This window comes from Cydia amplana, chromosome 17 (genome assembly GCF_948474715.1).
Source record: "Cydia amplana chromosome 17, ilCydAmpl1.1, whole genome shotgun sequence".
In the NCBI taxonomy this organism is placed as follows: Eukaryota; Metazoa; Arthropoda; class Insecta; order Lepidoptera; family Tortricidae; genus Cydia; species Cydia amplana.
In genome coordinates, this window is record NC_086085.1 from 8859738 (window position 1) to 8881554 (window position 21817).

Genomic DNA, 21817 nt, shown 5'->3' on the forward strand with positions numbered 1-21817 from the left:
GACGTGTTGCGAATAGAAGGGAGTCGGTCACTGAATAGCTATCAAACTAGAATAGATAATTATGTTTATCGCTCGAGAACTTGTCGATGATCGAATGTGGGAATCGTTATAAAATAGGGAGGAGAATTTATCTTTACGGTGCGAAATACTTATATCGTAAGTTAATGAAAATCTTCGTCTGACCAATTCCCATAATGGGTCATAAACATATTCTAAAACGAAAAAATATGTTTCCTGTGTTTAAAAGCTTGTTTAGGTAATTGTTTTATAACACAGGAGTGGTTGTTAGATAAGGGTACAATCTGAACCCATTGAATAATGGATTGAGAAATATCTATCGAACGCCACCCCATAGAATTAAGCTAAAAAAAAAACAAAATAAAAATTACGTGTAGGGGAGGTACCCTACAAATAATGTTATTGTAGTTTTCATTTTACCGCTTGGTCGCCATGACTTATTTATGGTATCCACGCAAAACGACCCCGGAGCAAAGCCGTCGACGGACAAACAGACGGACATGGCGAAACTATAAGGGTTCCTAGTTGACTAAGGAACCCTAAAAAACGAATTAGGTTCACCATAAAAAAGTTTCAAGTAAGTTAATTATACACCAAATAGCGTTTACAGAAATATATGACCAAGTGCTGTGTTGGCGTAACAACGGTTGCGTTGCTATTAAAGTCAACTATAGGCAGGCAGCCGCTACGGGTGTAGAAGTTTACAGAGCAGCTACGCTTCAGCTGACGTAGCTAAGCTACGTTTGTTAGCTCAATCACAGAGCGCAGATCACAAACTCTTATCAGCTTCTTTACTTTTGTTAAGTATGTATAGCGTTAGTTAGGTACAAAATAATTGATAGCCTCCTCTTTATTGGGAGTGGCGAAAACACGATTTAGTTAGGTACGGCAGTAATAATTCTTAAGAAAACGAATAATGAGGTCAGAATCCTCTGTAAACATAAAATAATGAGTAACGCTGCAGGGCAAGCCACTAATTTTGCCAAGAACTTCCTCTTCCGTTATTTGAATATCACAAAAGTTGACCTATATTCATTTCGGCTAATTTATTTCACATTATTCAGGGAAAATGTTGCAGAGAATTGTTCAGTTATAAGGTTAGTTATAATACCTATAATGTCTTAATTTTTCTGAGGTTCTTTAGGTTGTATGAATTGTATTAAACAATAACAAAAACAGTTCGCCGAGGACGTCAAAAAATAAACGTTCCGCAGCACCAAGCACTGTCGCAGATCAAACTATTATTACATTATGATTATTATGAAACGAATCAATGAAATAAAACAATTGCGATAGGTACGTACTCGTAACTATTAGTAAAAATAAAGTCCATAAATAAATAATTGAACTTGGAAGCTGCAAATTGTTAGTTCGATAGCAAAGCTCTAAAATATCATCGATAGTAATCAAAACCCTCCTCGTTACACTGCGTCTGCTACAGCGGGCATAGAATGCAAGCCCTCCACGTTTCGGCAGAACAAAGCGAGTGTTGCGTTACCTATGAAAAACCGTTCGTTGGGGTGGGGTTTGCTTTTGTAATTCTATATGCCCTTGCAATAAGCCCACCTGATATTTCAAATGTTACCTAATCCTAATACTGATAGGTACTGTATAAAATAGTATTGGACTTACAGGTTAGTTCGATCGTACACTGACATCAAAATGATGTCGTTCAGTTATGGTGCATTTTGCTCGTATTTGTCTGTATATGTAGTAGTGCGAGCGAAACGCACGAATTGGCCTGTTAATTATTTTTATCGAGGTCCAGAAGCAGGTTTTTTGACATTTTAACTGCAGTGTTGTCTGCTGTACTATGTTTTTTTTCACAACGTCAACATAAATATACAAAAGACAAAAGCATTACACATAACGGAAGAGGTAAACAACAGGCGGCCTCAAAGAATTGCAGTAAGGAAAATATATGAAGTTCGGTTGCCTACGTGAGGAGAAAATCTCACTTCCTGGCCAAGGCAAGACGTAAAACTTTAGACAAACCACGGGCGGTAATTCGTAAAGCCCCAGGTCGCATATTTATGGCCCGCACCTTAGGTTTGGGCCACAAACACCTGCGATCTGGAGCATTCACGAATTCACCTCCCTAGGTATTGTAATTTACTATTACATCAAGATGACATCGCTTCCAATACTAATTGATAAATATAAGTGTTTAAACTACTGGAATTGTACCCCGCTGACTTTGAGCTCCATGTGAGGCTGAGAACCTTGGATATAAACTTGTGACACACCTGCTATATTTTCGATTTATTTATGATTTTTTTATGCCATTTGATTAAATAAATTAATAAATCGGTTCTTTCCAAGAAAACAGTCTTATTTCATAGAAGTTTCCTTCCTCATTTAGGAAATTTAAATTAGAGTGACTGCCGTATTCGAACTTCAAGATATTCACAAGAGACGACAAGTACTAGATCCATTCTATATAAGTTATAGTTTAGATATCAACTAGTTCTCTTTTGCAGCGCAATTCGGGCAACCAATGTCACTTTTACGTTAGATAGAGTTAGATATCTATTAGATGTGAATTGGATCTCTAAGTCATATCCTGTGGAAATCGTTCAAGAGTATCTCCAGAATCGCGCAAATGTCAAATTTGACAGGTTAGATCTTAAACATATCGTTATCGTATCTTGGTGATGTCTAAAAGATATCTAATAGATGTCTATTTCATAATCCGAATCGGGCCCTGAGATGGTATTCCGTGTCTCCTACAGATACGAGTAAACTTACGGTTGTTGTCTTAGGTTTGGTTGGAGGCTTGGTCAGCTTGGTCCGCGAGGGTGGCGTCGGCGGCGCGGGCGGCGTGCCCGGCGGGCTGCTGTCGCTGCCGCCGCGGCTGCCGCTCCGACTGCTCGTCGACTTCTCGGACCCGGAGTTGCTTGACTGTGAAAAAAAAACAGCCAGGTGCGAGTCGGACTCGCGCACGGAGGGTTCCGCACCATCAACAAAAAATAGAGCAAAACAAGCAAAAAAACGGTCACCCATCCAAGTACTGACCCCGCCCGACGTTGCTTAACTTCGGTCAAAAATCACGTTTGTTGTATGGGAGCCCCACTTAAATCTTTATTTTATTCTGTTTTTAGTATTTGTTGTTATAGCGGCAACAGAAATACATCATCTGTGAAAATTTCAACTGTCTAGCTATCACGGTTCGTGAGATACAGCCTGGTGACGGACGAACGGACGGACGGACGGACGGACAGCGGAGTCTTAGTAATAGGGTCCCGTTTTTACCCTTTGGGTACGGAACCCTAAAAACAGGCTTATGACAGTTAAATCTTCAACTGACATCAAAAACTCATTGGTGTATAACTCATTAGTGTAGGTATTTAAGATGTGTACAGTCTAAGAAAAATCGTGCTCCGAGTTTGAGTCGTAGAAGACGGCGCTATATATTTTGTGGTACTTAACTGAATTGTCAAACATCAACTTTCGACAATCAGTCAGAGTCAGAGTGACCGCATAATGTACGGAGTCGTACAGCGATATACATTAATTCGCTGTGAAATTTGAATAATGAATTAGTCTTAAATTGTAAACATCTTTATTAACATAAGGACCGCTATACTTAAAGATAGCGACGCCAGCGGCGAACATATCTGCTCCAACTCGCATAGCAACTGTAAGTTACATTGGAAAATCGATTACCTAAAACTTGACTGCGCGGGAATACGGTAAACAATTGACTGAAGCTGAGGTTTTGAATGTCACTGTCGTTTGTTATGTGTCCTAAAATAGATATCTACTTAATAAAGGTTATTCAAAATTGACTTTTGTTGTCCATGCCTACATATATAAATGTTTGCCTTGTCACGAGCTATCTAAAGGGTGAAAGCACACACGTTCTACGAACACTCGTTAATGCCAACTGTGCGGTAAGTAATTTATGTCGTTCTAAATTGACAATTGACTACTGACATGGTATAATTTTTAACGTTATTACTGACACCACATTTATCCCCTTTCCAGGCATATTAGGATTTAGACCACATACGTGCCAGTCGAATTTCAATTTTAGTCAAATTAAGGTTCGATTTAAAATTCACTTTCGGGGAATGTGACTTGTCTTCAAATGAATCACCAAAGCGGGTTTGGAATATATTTGGATTTTTTTGGGAAAACTTTGTAGATTGGTGCGGCCTGGAAAAGGGTTAAAACGTTAACCTAACCAAACGTGAAAATAATTTATCCATCCGGGTTGGATTGTTCTAATTAATTTTCCTAAACAAAGTCACGGTTTATTAAAACTCTGAAAATTAAAAATTAATCCATTGCTTTGCTTAAAACAAATTTACAAAGGACTCTAAAAGTGCCGAAAGCATTAATCTTTTCGAATTTGACTCGTCTGTAAGCAATAATCATTATTTTGGAGTTTGAATAAGATTATGGTGGTCCTGGCAGTTATATACCGCCATATAACTGCAGGGAGCACCATTATATAAATGACATAGTCTGTTTACTCATACATTGGTAAAAAATAAATTATAAACTATCTGTACCTACCTATGCTAAATTTCATTAATTTACTTACCTTTTGACCGAGCAATACACAAAATAAAAATTATAACATTTATAAATTAGTACCTACTTGTGTATCTCATATTTAAGTATTTTTAGGATTAAACCCTATAATAATACATATGGTCTTCGTGAAAATGGCATTTACAGTATACATATGGTCCTATTTTCCCGCACTAGAGTCCCGATCCCGATGTCAAAAGTTTAAAGGGCCATATGTACTGTAAAACGTTGTACTATACACGTGCGAATAGGTAATTCGCAACTCGTGTCGATTTAAAACACTCCCTTCGGTCGTGTTTTAATTTATCGCCACTCGTTTCGAATTTCCTCTTTTCCGCACTTGTATTGTAAATAACTACCTATTGCAATAGTGCTAGAATATTGTGGTTATAATACAAGTAAGTAATTTGTTTACACTTCTTAAAAAAACATATTTTTTAAGTCTGAAATAAAAGTTTACGCTTTTATTTAGATTAAGGCATCGACTTCTAACCAATTGTCTTATTGTGGAAATCCTGTCTTTATTTGAGGTGATACGAGCATTTTAAAGTCATTCATTGGATGTACCTTTCCTGGCAAAACGTCCTCGTAAAATGAAAAGAGCACACGACGCGGATTTGGGGTAATTGGTTAATTAATAAGGGTGGCAGAGTTTTTACACATCGCCCCTGGAAGTGTGCCAGCAGTAATCTACTTACGTTCCCGGACGTTCACGTTTTAAAAAGGTGCAGCAGATGCATGGTTTCATACTGCGCTAGAGATTAGCTTAGCGACACAATTCACGTACAAAACTTAGGCACTTAAATCGTAACTTAGTTTTAATCTTGGTACTTAAGTCTCCACTAAGTGTGAGTTTCGCTTAATTTACATAATTGGTATCTACGAGCAAACTGAATCGACATCTTTGTATGAATGGGGCAGAATTAGTGTAGTTATTTATTTAGAAATAATTCCTTAAAAATAGTGAATAAGTAGATAGTGCTTCTGGGCATTTTCCGTAACTCGACATCAGGGCTAAGACAAGAGCGATTTTTTTTTTCGTAAAACATTGGCATTTTTTGACCGTGTTCGCACACTACATGGACGAAACTGTCAGGTAACGTACATCTAGGGTTTGCAATCCGGATCCGAAATGTATGAAATTATCCGGATCTGGATCCGGATCCGAAAAATATTCCCATACATTTCGAATCCGTCGTGCAAACCCTACTTACATCTGAGTGCGGCGGGTAGTTTCTAGGTGGTGACGCCGGTGACGCCAGCCGCTGGGAGGCGGACTCGCGCTCGGCGCTCGGTGCGCTTGCGACAGTGTTGTTCGAACCTGCAATCCATTTTCAGTCTTAACAAAGAAAGTAGGTTACGTAACATAGTAAATAATATAATATTCTAATGACAAAAAAGTCACGATAAATCGAAAAAGATAGCGTTTGTTCCATAGTACCCACTACTAACTACAGTGTTTTAGAACGCACAATCTCTAACGGCCACCCCACATCTAGCGTCTTTCGAGCGTCGGCGTCTACAACTTTATGGCCGCTGCTCGACGCAACGTCGAGGCAACGTCGACGCAACTGCGCAGCGACGTCATTTTCCATAGCGCTGACCAGACGCCGACGCTCGAAAGCCGCTAGATGTGGGGTGGCCCTAAGACTGAGTCCCTGCCGCGGCTTTCTATCACTCAATATATTATATAATGTCATTCAACGCAAGGGAAATCTAAGGAATTGTACTTCAAGTTAAAGCAATCATGTTATTCCAGTTCAGCACAGAATATCTAGCATATAATACTATGTAGATATTCACACGTCATCAGGTTTGCGTAGATTATACAATATCCAGTTAGTCGCACCGGGAGATTGCACCTTGATTGCTTGGTGCCTTGTGCATACAACAACCATGCATTTATACACGTATGCCTTCCAAATATTAATCTTGTACAACCATGCGCCCAATCTGACCTTAACCTTACGATATGCTACGAATTACTGTTGGTTGATGAATATTCGAGTTAGTCGGATTGTACGAGATTCCATATATTACGAGTATAGTAGTGAGTACGAACTAAGCTGTTGGTAGGGAGTCCTAGGTTCTGATTCTGGTACAGGAGATACATTTCTGCGACAAGCACCAATATTCGTTTATGAGTTGTCAATGTTTTCTTTGTATTTAAATGAGAATGCGTTATGCATCTTTATAAGTGCGATAATCTACCTATGTATATATTTACATAAGTGTGTATATGTTGTCACCTAGTGCTCATAGTAGGAATAAGTTTTTATTAAATCAGAAATGAATGCTTTTCAAAATAATTTCTTAAACTTCTGTTAAATAAAGAAGAGACGCTTTCCACATAGATTTTCGTACGTTGACTCAATTGTTGCTATACTTCGTTTTTTTTTAGCATTAGAAAGAACTTGAAAGAAAGTAAGCGATTTTGACGTCTTTTAATTGAAAAACACTTTTTAAAAATCAATAACTATTACTTATAAAAGCAGAAGACTATAAAAGATTGTATTAGATTCATAATTGTTACATATTTACCGTAACTTATTTTTAAAATGTGTTTTCAATTAAAAGACACATCAAGATTGTTTACCTTATTTCTAATGCTAAAAAAAACGAACTATATCTCTGTTGCACGTGCATAATTATATCGCTGTCAAGCTTGCAAAGTGATATTGACAACCGGCATCATAGCTCATCGAGATATTACACTATTAAAATAAGAAATCGTTAAAAAATCATGTACTCTATTTATGTGGTAATGTTTATTAAAAAAGTAGTTAGTACTTACGATTTTTTACTACTGATTGTGATGATTCACTGGATGATAAGGTTTCTGTCAAAAAGCAATGGATATTTTTAGTATTAAAGTAAATATTTAATTTTCGCATATTACTTGTTTTCATAAATAAGAAATGTTATGATCATGCTCGCAATTAATATAGAATATCTGGGTGACCGAGCTTCGCTCGGAAAACATAATAATAACTCGGAAATGCGCGTTTTCTTAGAGATAAGACCTAGCTAGATCGATTTTTCGCCCCCGAAAACCCCCATATAGCAAATTTCATCGAAATCGTTAGAGCCGTTTCCGAGATTCCCGAAATATATATATATATATATATATATATAAACAAGAATTGCTCGTTTAAAGGTATAAAATATCTGGGTGACCGAGCTTCGCTCGGAAAACATATAAAAACTCGAAAATGCGCGTTTTCCCAGAGATAAGACCTAGCTAGATCAATTTCTCGCCCCCGAAAACCCCCATATAGTAAATTTCATCGAAATCGTTAGAGCCGTTGCCGAGATCCCCGAAATATATATATATATATATATATATATATAAATAAACAAGAATTGCTCGTTTAAAGGTATTAGATAGATAATAGATTAGTGTATGGAGCAATATAAACAAATACAATACATTTCAGTAAGGGTACTTTAAAATATTTATTTGCATGACAAAGTTGGCAACTCATAATTGGACGATAAGGGCAATGACCTTATTTGGGTCATTCTCTGATAATATGCCTGCGGTTGCTTCTAATTGCCACGACTCTTTTCATACGTTTCGTATGGGTCGCGGCAATTAGACCGCAGATATATTTTTTGAGAATGACCATTTACCATAACTTCTTAAAAACAGCTACAGGTAGGTCCGTTTATTTATATTCTTCAAATGGTATAGAATTCCAATAACAAAGTTTTTTTTAATATTCAACCATAATTTTTTTACATCTTCTGCGTGGATTAATCTAGGCCGGCGACTAGCATAGTTTATAAAACCCCAGCTAAATCTATATCGCAACCTTAACATATTAGATTTAAATAAATGTGATATTTCATAAGATTTCGAGTTAAAATAATGGTATTCAGTAGGTAGTGATTAAAAATATGATCTGTGTATACCCGAATATTTGTTAATTAATCTGTCGGTCGTCGCGAAAATGACCCTTCCCTCCTACCCGCAGATTGTAATGATAAAAGAGTATAAATATAATGTACCATGGGGTGGAAGATTCATTCTCGCTCGGCGCTGGAACGAGTAACACTAAATTTAGCACGAAGGTTACTGCTTGTGAACTTAAGATTGTTTAAGAGTGTACGTAGAAGTAACTAGTCGGAGTAAATTAAAAGTAAATGATTGTACCAAGGACTTTGATTCATTACAAGTCAGACGTGGTGGTCAACGGCGCCCATAAAAGGACTAGAACGTGTGAGTACCTAGTATACATATACATGTTCACACCACACTCGGACGTTGTGGTAGTAAGTTTTAAGTTGTAATAATGCTTATAATCTAAAGCCTGATTGAGAATATGTAGATACGCGATCATGGTTAAGTTGAAGTAACAAATGCAGACGTGTTACGTAATTTATAAATCTGCTACTAATCAAAATCGATACAGGCATTGAGCGAGTTGAAAACCTTATTTTTTTTACAAGAGTCATGTTATTTTTAGGCCGTGGTTACAAGTTGTCTTAGAATTTGAATACTTACGATTAGGCTGTACAGTGTAGTAGTATGTTTTTAAGTATAAACGTGCTCGGTTGTTATGCAGATTTAGTTAAAATACGTACTGTCGTTAAATTAAGTGTTTACGTGTATTAGAAGGTCATCTGCTTCCAGAAATATATACAGCCTTTGATTTGTAAATCAATGTATTTTGCTTTTCCAATTAATTAAACGTATATTATTTTAACAAAGAACCAGCCGTTACACCTCGATCATCTTGCCTGTCCAGAATACCCGCCTGTTATATTTTTTTATTCAAAATAATTCCTTACCCACATTTCATTTGTGTTTTTTTTAAACATTGCTAGTGTTGCTAACACGTGTACCTACATCCTATACTTGAGTTTCGAATACTGAACTTAATCTATTACATAGTATGAGCTAAATGATCTAATAGTAAAGTCATGATTAGTTCCCGAAATGAATAAAAGGACTCTATTAACCTGTCAGCTCCCAAGGGCTTAATCACACGTTGTCATTAGTATGTATGAGTGGCATGTAGGTGGTTGGATAGCAACAATTAAAATTTAAAATTTCAATGTTGAATTGGCTGTTATGTATGTGCACCATGTAGGTGATGTACTTAACCAGATCTAATGTCTAGTTACCTATGTATGTAGGTGGGTAATAATGAATTTAGTCACCATGTAGGTGGTGTACTATAACCAGATCTAATGTCTAGTTACCTATGTATGTAGGTGGGTAATAGTGAAGTTAGTCACCATGTAGGTGGTGTACTATAACCAGATCCAATGTCTAGTTACCTATGTATGTAGGTGGGTAATAGTGAAGTTAGTCACCATGTAGGTGGTGTACTATAACCAGATCTAATGTCTAGTTACCTATGTATGTAAGTGGGTAATAGTGAAGTTAGTCACCATGTAGGTGGTGTACTATAACCAGATCTAACGTCTAGTTCCCTATGTATGTAGGTGGGTAATAGTGAAGTTAGTCACCATGTAGGTGGTGTACTTAACCAAATCTAATGGCCAGTTATCCATGTAGGTGTGCTGCTTATGAGTGCGGACATGTAGGTGTGCTGCTTATGAGTGCGGACATGTAGGTGTGCTGCTTATGAGTGCGGACATGTAGGTGTGCTGCTTATGAGTGCGGACATGTAGGTGTGCTGCTTATGAGTGCGGACATGTAGGTGTGCTGCTTATGAGTGCGGACATGTAGGTGTGCTGCTTATGAGTGCGGACATGTAGGTGTGCTGCTTATAAGTGCGGACATGTAGGTGTGCTGCAGAGTTGAGTTAAGAGTTGAGTTAAAGATTTTAAAGTTTAAAGAGATGAGTTAAAGATTTTAAAGTTTAAAGACTTGAGTTAAAGATTTTAAAGTTTAAAGAGTTGAGTTAAAGATTTTAAAGTTTAAAGAGTTGAGTTAAAGATTTTAAAGTTTAAAGAGTTGAGTTAAAGATTTTAAAGTTTAAAGAGTTGAGTTAAATATTTTAAAGTTTAAAGAGTTGAGTTAAAGATTTTAAAGTTTAAAGAGTTCAGTTAAAGATTTTAAAGTTTAAAGAGTTCAGTTAAAGATTTTAAAGTTTAAAGAGTTCAGTTAAAGATTTTAAAGTTTACAGAGTTGAGTTAAAGATTTTAAAGTTTAAAGAGTTGAGTTAAAGATTTAAAGTTTAAAGAGTTGAGTTTAAAGATTAGTTTAATGATTTTAAAGTGTTGAGTTTAAAGATTAGTTTAATGATTTTAAAGTATTGAGTTTAAAGATTAGTTTAATGGTTTTAAAGAGTTTTGAGTTTAAAGATTTGAGTTTAATGATTTTAAAGTTTAAAGAGTTTTGAGTTGAGTTTAAAGGTTTTAAAGTTTAAAGAGTTTTGAGTTGAGTTTAAAGGTTTTAAAGTTTAAAGAGTTTTGAGTTGAGTTTAAAGGTTTTAAAGTTTAAAGAGTTTTGAGTTGAGTTTAAAGGTTTTAAATATTAAAGGGTTTTGAGTTGAGTTTAAAGGTTTTAAAGTTTAAAGAGTTTTGAGTTGAGTTTAAAGGTTTTAAAGAGTGCGGCCATGTAGTGTGCTGCCAGAAAGTCTACAGCCATGTAGATGTGCTGTTACATTCATAGTCTACAGCCATGTAGATGTGCTGTTATGAATGCAGATATGCAGGTATGCTGCCAGAGTCCATAGATCTGAGTAGTCTGATAGATCTGAGTAGTCCGAGTAGTCTAACGAGTCTGTCCAATGAGTCTAACGAGTCTGTCCAATGAGTCTAACGAGTCTGTCCAATGAGTCTAACGAGTCTGTCCAATGAGTCTAACGAGTCTGTCCAATGAGTCTAACGAGTCTGTCCAATGAGTCTAACAAGTCTGTCCAATGAGTCTAACGAGTCTGTCCAATGAGTCTAACGAGTCTGTCCAATGAGTCTAACGAGTCTGTCTAATGAGTCTAACGAGTCTGTCCAATGAGTCGAACGAGTCTGTCCAATGATTCTAACGAGTCTGTCCAATGAGACTAAAGAGTCTGTTCAATGAGTCTGTTCAATGAGTTTAAAGAGTTTAATAAAGAGAGTTTGGACAGTTTAGAGAGTTCGTAGAATTTAAACAGGAAAAAGCATGCTGTGTAGGGTGAAAATAAATTTTAACAAACAATCATACAGCGCACTGAAATTTAATTACAGGAAAAAATGAGGTCAGCGACGGTGGACAGATGACGTGGTACACTGCGACAGCCGAGCGTGAGGTGCCTGAAGACAGATGTCGTCACAACAGCGGGCGCAGACGACGGTGGCCTCTCTCAGATGACCCGTACGAAGGACCGCGGGAGTCAAGGCGACGGTCAAGAGGGATCTTACGAGTGGAAGTTGTCATCAAGTTTGTAGCCTAGTATTGTAATCGTACACCCATTGCAACTGTTAATTACAAGCCTGATTAAGTTGTTAATGTAATTACGTATTAGCTTCCCCAAAAAACATTATATTCATAAAGTACATGTATTTCGTGAACCTTTACATGCTTTTTAGTATAAATGCTAATGAAGTATACAATGAAGAGTATTAGTATTCTATAAACTGACTTCAACTAAAATAAATTTGATATTTGATATTTGATATTTATTGAAAACAAATTTTACAGCATTACAGCTAACACCAATGCACTGTAAAATTAAGTAGTAAAATTAAGTAAGTAATAATAAAGCGATTAATAAGCGATAAATAGGACTGTAAAGGCATTTAGGCAACACGGCCGAGTGTGATATTATTGTTGATCGTGCACCGGAGGTAGCACGCAGTCGGATGGCCGAGTGTGATATTTCATAAGATTTCGAGTTAAAATAATGGTATTCAGTAGGTAGTGATTAAAAATATGATCTGTGTATACCCGAATATTTGTTAATTAATCTGTCGGTCGTCGCGAAAATGACCCTTCCCTCCTACCCGCAGATTGTAATGATAAAAGAGTATAAATATAATGTACCATGGGGTGGAAGATTCATTCTCGCTCGGCGCTGGAACGAGTAACACTAAATTTAGCACGAAGGTTACTGCTTGTGAACTTAAGATTGTTTAAGAGTGTACGTAGAAGTAACTAGTCGGAGTAAATTAAAAGTAAATGATTGTACCAAGGACTTTGATTCATTACATAAAGATGAAAATCTCTCTTAACGGAAGACAATTGGACGCAGGTTCAAAAGTTAATTATATTAATGACCCCTTTAATAACCGCTACTAGGTGATAAATTGTTATTGCTGTCTGTTTATGTTGTAAATCGCTTTCTGTTTTGGTTCCACTAAGTCCACTAACACTTAGTTTTTAATCTTAATTGTTACTAACCATTATGGGCCATTGTTGTTTTTTAAATAAATAAGAAAGAGAAGAGAAGAAGAAGAAGCTGGAAGAGATCCCTGAAAGGGATAAGTTCGCCTTTGTACTAATGATGTGTGTTCTTTCTGTGTGAATGTTTTATGTTTCTTTTTGTACAATAAAGTATACTACTACTACTGAATTGAATAAACATCGTACTTGAGCCTGATGGTTGGTGGTGGTTCTCTGTGTGCCGGCGCAGGGATCTCGCATCGCAGTACGATTTGCCGCACCCGTCCGCTTTGCATTCGTACGGCTTCTTGTTACGGTGTGTTAGCATGTGCCCGTTACTGAAACAAAGTTACAAAACACAATCAACAACTTGAATGAGTAGGCATGTGATAAGATTAATCCATTTGGTGAGTACCTGCACACTGTTGATGATTAATATAGCCGAATACCAGAATAAATAAACAGTAGGTATAGTTAAATTAGTTAACCATGTTTATAAAATCATAAATCATAAATTATAAATCATTTATTTGCGTGAAAAGGGTACAGTTACAGATGTTCACGTTTGTTGTTTTCCTCCTTATTCAGCTGTCCACAAACAGCATGCAAACAATACAGTTTTATAAGCAAGAATATTAAAATATGCTTACTTATATGCTTACTTCTTAAACACTAATAAAGAAAACCATGCCTATATACAAGAATGTCCATGTGCACACAATTAAATAACATAATTAAAATTTTATTTTCATAATTAACTAAAATTTCATAATAATATAGGATCATTATTGAAATAAATAGGAATTATTAATATTACGTAGGTATTGATGTTAAATTATATTTACTTATATTAATCATAAATTGGTTTGATTCTCAATATAGTTGTTCATTAATTTCATTACATTAATCTTAATCATCATCTATAAATTCTCTTACAGAAGTATCTTTCTTGTATGAGCCATTTGTGTAGGGCCTTTTTAAATTTATGGTAAGGCATATGTTATATATCTCTATATATTCCGAAATGAATGTTTATTTTTTGGTAGACGTTTCTTTCATATCCATGTTTGTGCTATAAGTTAACTTACATGCGCTATTTGCTTGGAGGTTTTATTTAAATACGAGTATAGATGTAAGGCACATATTTATAAGTATAATATGTTCGATTCCATCGTTTTGTAATACGTACACAAACATCTTATTATTTAAAATAGACCTATGTCATTGTCATCGGTATAAATCCGATTACAAAATTCTCGTGAAACACCGGTAAAAGTCTTTTAATAAAGTTTTTATAAAGTATATTTAGGCAAAGACGCAAAGCGCATTTGTTTATCTATTGAGTTCCCGGCAAACAAAAAGCCATGAAAGCTAAATGTGTCGAAACTTTAAATAGAGTTATTCTTTGAGGATTCCTCAAGGGAAAATATAGAAAACTCCAAACTATCGATTTGCCAATTTAGCGTCGGATACAAGTTTCACTTACATTACAATAATTGATTGATATGAAATATAACTTAGTATCTAATAGAAAGCGCAAAGTAACTTAAGTAAGTAAAGTAAGTAAATGTGATGCACAAGAGGGTTTGAATTATCTATGGTCCTTGCGCAACCCCAATGTGCATTAAGGATTAATATACTTAATAAGAATTATTTGTAATGTATTTCTTAGTTCTTTTAGTGATTATATTTTTCTTTATGTTATGTTATGGTTTTATGCGCGATACGAAATAAACTTCTAGTGGTACCTAGGTATAAAAATGGCTTTTATAGATTATTTGTAATACGTTTAATAAAAACTTCAACTACACGTTTTACGGCCCGATTCGAACTTTAAGATACGTCAAATATTACGTCTAGATATGATTGGATATGATATGGATTAGATATGTCAGTGTCAAAAGTGACGTTTCTTCAAACAAAAACTGTGTATCTAGACGTAATATTTGACGTACCAATCTTAAAGTTCGAATCGGGACGATAATTAGAGTTAGTTTCGAAATGGATTGAGATGATTTGAAACCATCCGAGGGCAATCTATATAAAAGTATTTCCTATTATTATTTACAACGACGGGACTTAATCACGTAAAATTAAGTTTTAAATTTACCTCTGACGTATCGTTTAGGTATTTCCTAGTCTAGCTACAGTACCGATGGACTTTGTCGAATGTCATCACTTAGGTAGGGACAGTGGTAGGGACCGATTTTCCTAGATGCTTGGACTGCATTGTATATATGGTATCGTTGATAACAATATAGAATAAGTGACCTTCTCTTACGTTGTCGCACGTACAGTATACCGATGCACACCATCAACTTAAGCATATGTTTCAGGTATACCATGAAAATGTAGCAGTACTACGTTTAATGCTTGTGACATGCTTATTTAGTTACGCTGCTTGCTTACACGAAATCACGATACTGATTATGCTGACACATCTACCGAGCACAGGGCTACTTAATCGCCCGAGCGTCGCGCATGAATATTAATGGGCACCTCTGCCATGCGTGTTATTAACATAATGTGCTCCCGACCTAGTTGCTTTAAGATGTTTGGGGCAAACACAATGTTATGGAAGTTTGTCACCGACACTTTTAAGGGAACTTGGTAGCTTCGTGATACAAGTATTACTCGATTCCTTAATTCTTTGAATAGTCACTTGTTAAAGTTGGTTGTGTCATTTATTTAAAATAACTCGTGGCCGAGCCGAGTAAGTATGTATCTTTTTTAACTGGTTTCAATTTTTTTTAAGTAAAATTACTCTATTCGGTTTAATGTTTTTTACATAAGTAACTAGTTATTATTTATAGTCCGTCAACCAAATCTTGTCAGTAGCAATGTAAAGCAAACTGAAGTAGGGCAACACTCAAAGAGCAGTTTTGCGCTAAGAAAAGCAGCAATGTACATCGAACCAAAAGATTTTTTTTTCCGCTGAGCGCGCCCTGCGTACGTCAATTCAAATTGTCACTCGCGGTTTATTGAAAAAAATTAAAACATGGACGGACAATTTAAAAGCGATGTTAAAACAATGTTAATCAAAATGATGAACAAATTTGAAGATATCAAAAACAACTCTCTATCGTAGTTGTTCAACTTTCGTATGAATATCGGTTTTGGGTGACATCTCTATTAGACTTGATATTAGATTTGACATCCGGTAGGGTTAGCCACTACACTAACCATTTCCGGCAGCCATTAACTTTCTAATTGGACGACTGAACGTACGTTGCTCCAAGTTAAAATTGTGAAAAAACTATTGTAAAGCCAACTTTCGGTCAGATTCTGTATTTTCGGAGTAATTTAGAGAAGTGCCAATTGCATTGTGCGCGTGGATAAGTGGCAGGCCTTGCAGGGAGGTATTCCAGGTTAAGGTACGGTAAGCCGAGCTCGCACGTTGTCCGCCACCTTGGAATCCTCGGGAAGCGAGCCTGAACCAGCGCGAACCTTCACCATCATTAACGTAAAGGTATGTGATTGTGCACTGTTCTAAGTTGTTATTTCTCGTGAATTCGATATACTGAAATATTTGATAGCAAAGAAATTTTCGTCTTTAATGTAAATTCATACAGTCCACTTAATATTATTCCATTTCGATTTCTCGATTAAACATTGTTCCTTCGGCCGGATTCATTGAAAAGTTACCTATTTTTACATTAAAATATCATATTTGTCGTGTCGTAATATTTTTGTAATAAACTTGTGGGTAAACTTTATTTTTCTCAGTTCGGTTAATGGCTGACAGGAAGTGGCTTTAGTAGTAGAAAATAGTAAAATTTTAGTTGGCAACATTGTAACAGATCATTCCGCTCATCCATTCGGTCGTATCGTAGTCTCGTGCATGTGGCAACAATTCGGATAACTGTCACCAAAGAGTAAAGTAAGTATATAGGTAAAGAGAGCCCTCTTGAAGCATTTTATGGAAACTCATTTGAAAGAGCCATCTCTGATTCTCCGCCGATACTAAGTATGTTTGTGTGCGTGCACAACTACATATGCATCCATACGTGTACTTTCGTTCCACATAATATTAGGTCTACTCGGGCGGTTTACAAGTCCATTTTTTGTTTGGTTTCTTGTAACAAAAACCTTTAATTATTTACAAGAAATCAAACAACAAATGTACTTGTAAACCGCCCAAGTAGACCTAACATTATGTGGAAAAGGTTAATGTTATCAATAATGGAATAAAGAAAAAAACAGAATATTACATTCAATATGTTTATTGCATACATGTTTTACATCACATTATCGCTAGGAAAGTACAATTTTAGGTAAACAATAGAAAAGAAAGCGAGTGTGGTGAAAAAGCATTCACACACAAGAAAATACATGTTAATAAGAAGATATGAATAATTTACTACGCACAATACAAGCACATAGTCTAGGCATTGTAGCAGATTTATCGATAGTGGCGTGCCTTATCAAAAGTCGGTACTTATTAGATACCTACCACGAAATAAATTTACTCTAAAATAGCGTCCATATTGCACAAAATAACACAGAACTCAACGCACTTTCTGGAGGTTTTCACAACGGCATGGCAGGCATGTGTTTTCATTCGGGCTATAATCTAATTTCCTCCAGCACCATAACCAAACCATAACGAAGAAAATGGCTCAACCATCACTAAAATATTTTTAATTTACGCTCTTCCAGTGACAGCTAAAAAATTGCATGTCTTGGCCATATACCTAGTATTATATTTAGATGAGCTATACGCGTGCGCCCGTGAGTGACAGAACATACGTGATGCGACCAAATTAAAAACACTTTTTGACGTTCCTGACAACCTACCAAACATAACCTACGTAATTTGGTCGGGTTATTTCAAAAGCGCTTTCTCTGCTACTCCATACTAAAAGTTCTATAAGTGCATCTCGTTCGGTCAACTGGCTCCTCGCCCATTTCATCTATATAATTATGATTGTACCTCTATGGTCTTGGCGGTTATGCAAGTGTTGCCAGCATAAACAAACAGCATAATTAAATCACATTTTAACAAAACTCTTATTTTTTCGCAAAATTAATTGAAAATTATAATAATTAAAAATATTACTTATTTTAATATTAATGCCACTAAAATTATATGAATTTTATAGTGACATCTGGTGACGTAGTTTGTGTAATCGGAAGTCAACTTTACGCAATAGTATGTTGTCGGGGGCAAAATATAGAAATCGCCTGCATCTTTACTGACGTTAACTACATTCCTAGTGTCCCCCCCCTGACTGTCACTGTCACTTGTGTCAACTGTCAAAGTACGCGACAATAACATTGTTTTTGCTTTTCGTTTCGTTTTTTCGTTGTATTTTCGATAAAAACAGTGGTTATTGCGTGAAAAATGGTTTCGGACAGTGACGCAAACAATAGAGATGTGGACATGGATATGGTCGAGCGGAGTTACGCGGTCATGCGGATAGAATTGTTGTATGACTCTGTAAATCTAGAAGGTTATTGTGAAAGTGATTTAAATCCTATAATTAATGATTTTCATCGCGCTCAAAAGGCAATTATGCTTAAAACGAAAGACATGGATGCGGAGTTTTCGGTTACTGTCGATTTCGAACAAAAATTAAAGTCAGTTTTGACCAGGTTACGGAAACTGGTTCCTGCCATAAAAACATGTTATGAAAATGATCATAAACTATTCAAAAGTGAAAACAATTCGGCCAAGTTACCTAAAATTGTTATTAAACCGTTTGACGGTCAATTACATAATTGGTTGTCATTTAAAGAATTGTTTGATTCATTAATTCATAAACGAAACATTTCGAATATTGAAAAGCTCCATTACCTGCTGACATCATGTCAAGGTAAGGCATTAGATTTAATTAAGAACTACCCAATTTCGGACGAAAGTTACATTGACGCTTACAATGCGCTGCATGATTATTATGACAGGAAACGACAGATAGCTTTTGGTTATTATGAAAAAATGTTGCATTGCGATCAGGTCAAATCTAAATCTGCAGTTGAATTAGAAAAATTAAATCGTATATTTAAAGAAACGTTACAAGTATTAGACAGATTTGGTTTACCGGACAAAAACTTTATGCTCTTTCATTTATTATGGGGAAAATTAGATAAGTCAACACGGGAGGCTTTCCTACTTGAGTTCAACTCAAACGAGATCCCTCAATTTGAAAATTTGCAAGAATTTGTCGAGAAACAGATCCGTGCCTTGGAGGTGGCGGACGCTAGGGCTGTGTCAAGTGGTAATAAAAGTAAAAATAAATCTTCACTTCTTGTGCCCTCAGCAACTGTGTTAAATTGTCCAGTATGCGCGGTTGCTGGCCATGAGCTGGGAAAATGTCCCAGTTTTCTAGAATTAAAGCCAACTGATAGATTTTCCAAGGTGAAAGAGAATAAACTGTGTATTGTGTGCCTTAAGCCATCCCATAGTATGAAGCATTGTAAGTCAACTGTTCGCTGTGATAAATGTAGTTATCGTCACAACCCATTACTTCACTTTGAAAAGGTTGATGAAGGTGGTCAAGGTTCAAAGCCTACATCGCAGTTGACAACATTATCGGTGTATACTCATGATACTCAAGTAGTCTTTTCTACTGCCCTTGCTCGTGTTAGGGATTGCACGGGACAGTTGGTGCCCGTTCGGATTCTTTTTGATTGTGCTTCGGCTTGTAACTTCATAACCAAGAGTTGTGCAGACCGCCTTGGGTTATCGATAGCTAAGTGTAACCGATCTGTCAATGGTATTGAAAGCATATCAACAGCCCCACTTGGGTCTGTTGTGTGTGAAGTATTGCCTTCAAAAGGAAACAATAAATTTTCGTTCGAGGCCTTTGTGTTATCAAATATTTGTTTGGATATGCCGCATGTTGAACTGGATACTTCGACGTGGACTCACCTAAAGGATCTGGACCTAGCCGATCCTCAATTTGGTCAGCCAGGACCTATAGATATTTTGATGAATGTGGGTCTGATGGTCTCAGCACTTCAACCTGGATTAGTGAAAGGTGAGGCGGGTCAACCCGCAGGGGTCAACTCTGTCTTTGGTTGGCTGGTGATGGGTGATTGTTATGATTGTCATGCACAATCCTTCACAAGTTGTCGGAAGGATTGTTTTTTCGTGTCGAATGCTTCACAATCAAATTTGTCGTTGTCGTTGGATGATTCTCTAAAAAGGTTCTGGGAGTTGGAAAATATTAGTAGTCCTAGTAAACCTGTTTTGTCGAAAGAGGATCAACTATGTGAAGATACCTTCCTTGCAAAATCTTGTCGCACGAGTGAAGGCCGATTCGAGGTACCCTTGTCGTTTGTCGATCCTACGAATAAGCCCACATTTTCGCATACTCGTGAAATTGCAATGCGAAGACTTTTCTCGTTAGAACGCAAGCTAGCTACGCATGCGGATTTTCGTAAAGCTTATGCTTCATTTATGGAGGAGTATGAGACCAGCGGTCACATGGAGCAAGTAGAGCCACCTCCCTCTAGTGTCGGGAAATTTAATTACATACCACATCATGCTGTTTTGCGGCCAGAATCTGTCACGACACCTCTAAGGGCCGTTTTTGACGGAAGCTGTCGTGACAGCAATGGAATTTCGCTCAATGATACACTCTTGGCAGGGCCTAAGTTGCAAACTAACATTTTTGATGTCCTAACTAGATTTCGGTGGCATAAAATAGTTTTCACGGGTGACATCAAAGCTATGTATCGTCAAATACTCGTGTCGCAAGAGGACGCAGATTATCAGCGGATTCTTTGGCGTCCTTCGACTGATGGCCCAATAAAGGATTATAGGCTGCGGACAGTAACCTACGGTGTAAAATCGGCTCCATATCAAGCTCTGCGAACTATAGCGCAGCTAGCTGAAGATACTGCTGCCTCCTACCCGGAAGGGTCGCGAGTGCTTGGTAGAGACATCTATGTCGACGATGTTGTTACAGGCGCCGACTCCATTGAACAGGCTTTAAAAATTAGATCAGACCTCTCTGAAATTTTGTCGTCGGGTGGGTTTCATTTGAGAAAATGGACCTCCAATCATAAAGAATTTATCGCTGATTTTCCATCCTCTGAATTATACTCGAGTGATTTTAAACATTTCGATGAACTCTCGGATTTATCGCTTAAAATATTAGGATTGTCTTGGCGTCCACAAACAGACTCGTTCCAATTTGAGGTTGCATCACCACGTGATGAAAGATGTACTAAACGTATAATTCTGTCAAACATAGCGCGAGTCTATGACCCGTTAGGATTTTTATGTCCTGTCACGTTCCATGCTAAATATTTAATACAGGTTTTGTGGTCATCTGGGGTTCAATGGGATGACGATGTGCCAGAAGCAATTGCCTCAGAATGGATGAAATTTAAAGATCAACTTTCGTCATTAAAATCAGTTGTCATTCCTCGTCGTATCATTCATTCGTTTTTATCGTTGCAATTGCATGGATTTTGTGATGCCTCGGAGCGTGGTTACGCTGCTGTCGTTTTCTGTCGTATCATCACCACAGAGGGCTCTACATTTGTTGAGTTCTGCTGTGCAAAATCTAAAGTCGCGCCTTTGCGTAAATTATCTATTCCTCGATTGGAACTGCAGGCTGCCGTGTTGCTGGCAGACCTGATGCAGTCCGTCCAAGAGGCATTAAAACCTCTACATGTTTTCCAGGAGATATTCGCATGGTCAGATTCCAGCGTAACTTTGGCTTGGATCCAGTCGTGTCCATCGCGCTGGAAGACTTTCGTTGCTAATCGAGTAAGCCATATCCAAGATATTGTTGCTCCTGATCGCTGGCGTCACGTCAGTACACACCACAACCCCGCTGATGTAGGATCTAGGGGATTACTGCCCGGAGATTTGGTAGAGTGTGATATTTGGTGGAAGGGCCCGTCTTGGCTATGGAAGGAGGAAAAGGATTGGCCTTGCTCGTCCTTGGATACTCCAAACAACGATAGTGTCGTTGAAGAACAACGTATTTGTAGTTTAGTCGTTACAAGCGACCCTACTTTAACTGA

At 37.0% G+C, this 21817-nt stretch overlaps 1 protein-coding gene across 2 annotated transcripts in view; it reads right to left on the minus strand.

Annotated features, from left to right (window-relative positions):
* LOC134655917 (zinc finger protein GLI1-like) overlaps positions 1-21817 on the minus strand; it is a 264248-nt gene that overhangs the window by 18824 nt on the left and 223607 nt on the right. Inside the window, exons 7-10 of one of the 2 annotated variants that reach the window (XM_063511421.1) lie at positions 13043-13173; positions 7352-7396; positions 5772-5878; positions 2767-2919 (exon numbers count right to left, since the gene is read on the minus strand). In XM_063511421.1, the coding sequence (XP_063367491.1) occupies positions 2767-2919; positions 5772-5878; positions 7352-7396; positions 13043-13173 (436 nt within the window). The remainder of the gene's footprint in view (positions 1-2766; positions 2920-5771; positions 5879-7351; positions 7397-13042; positions 13174-21817) is intronic. The other variant, XM_063511422.1, reaches the window with a different exon arrangement.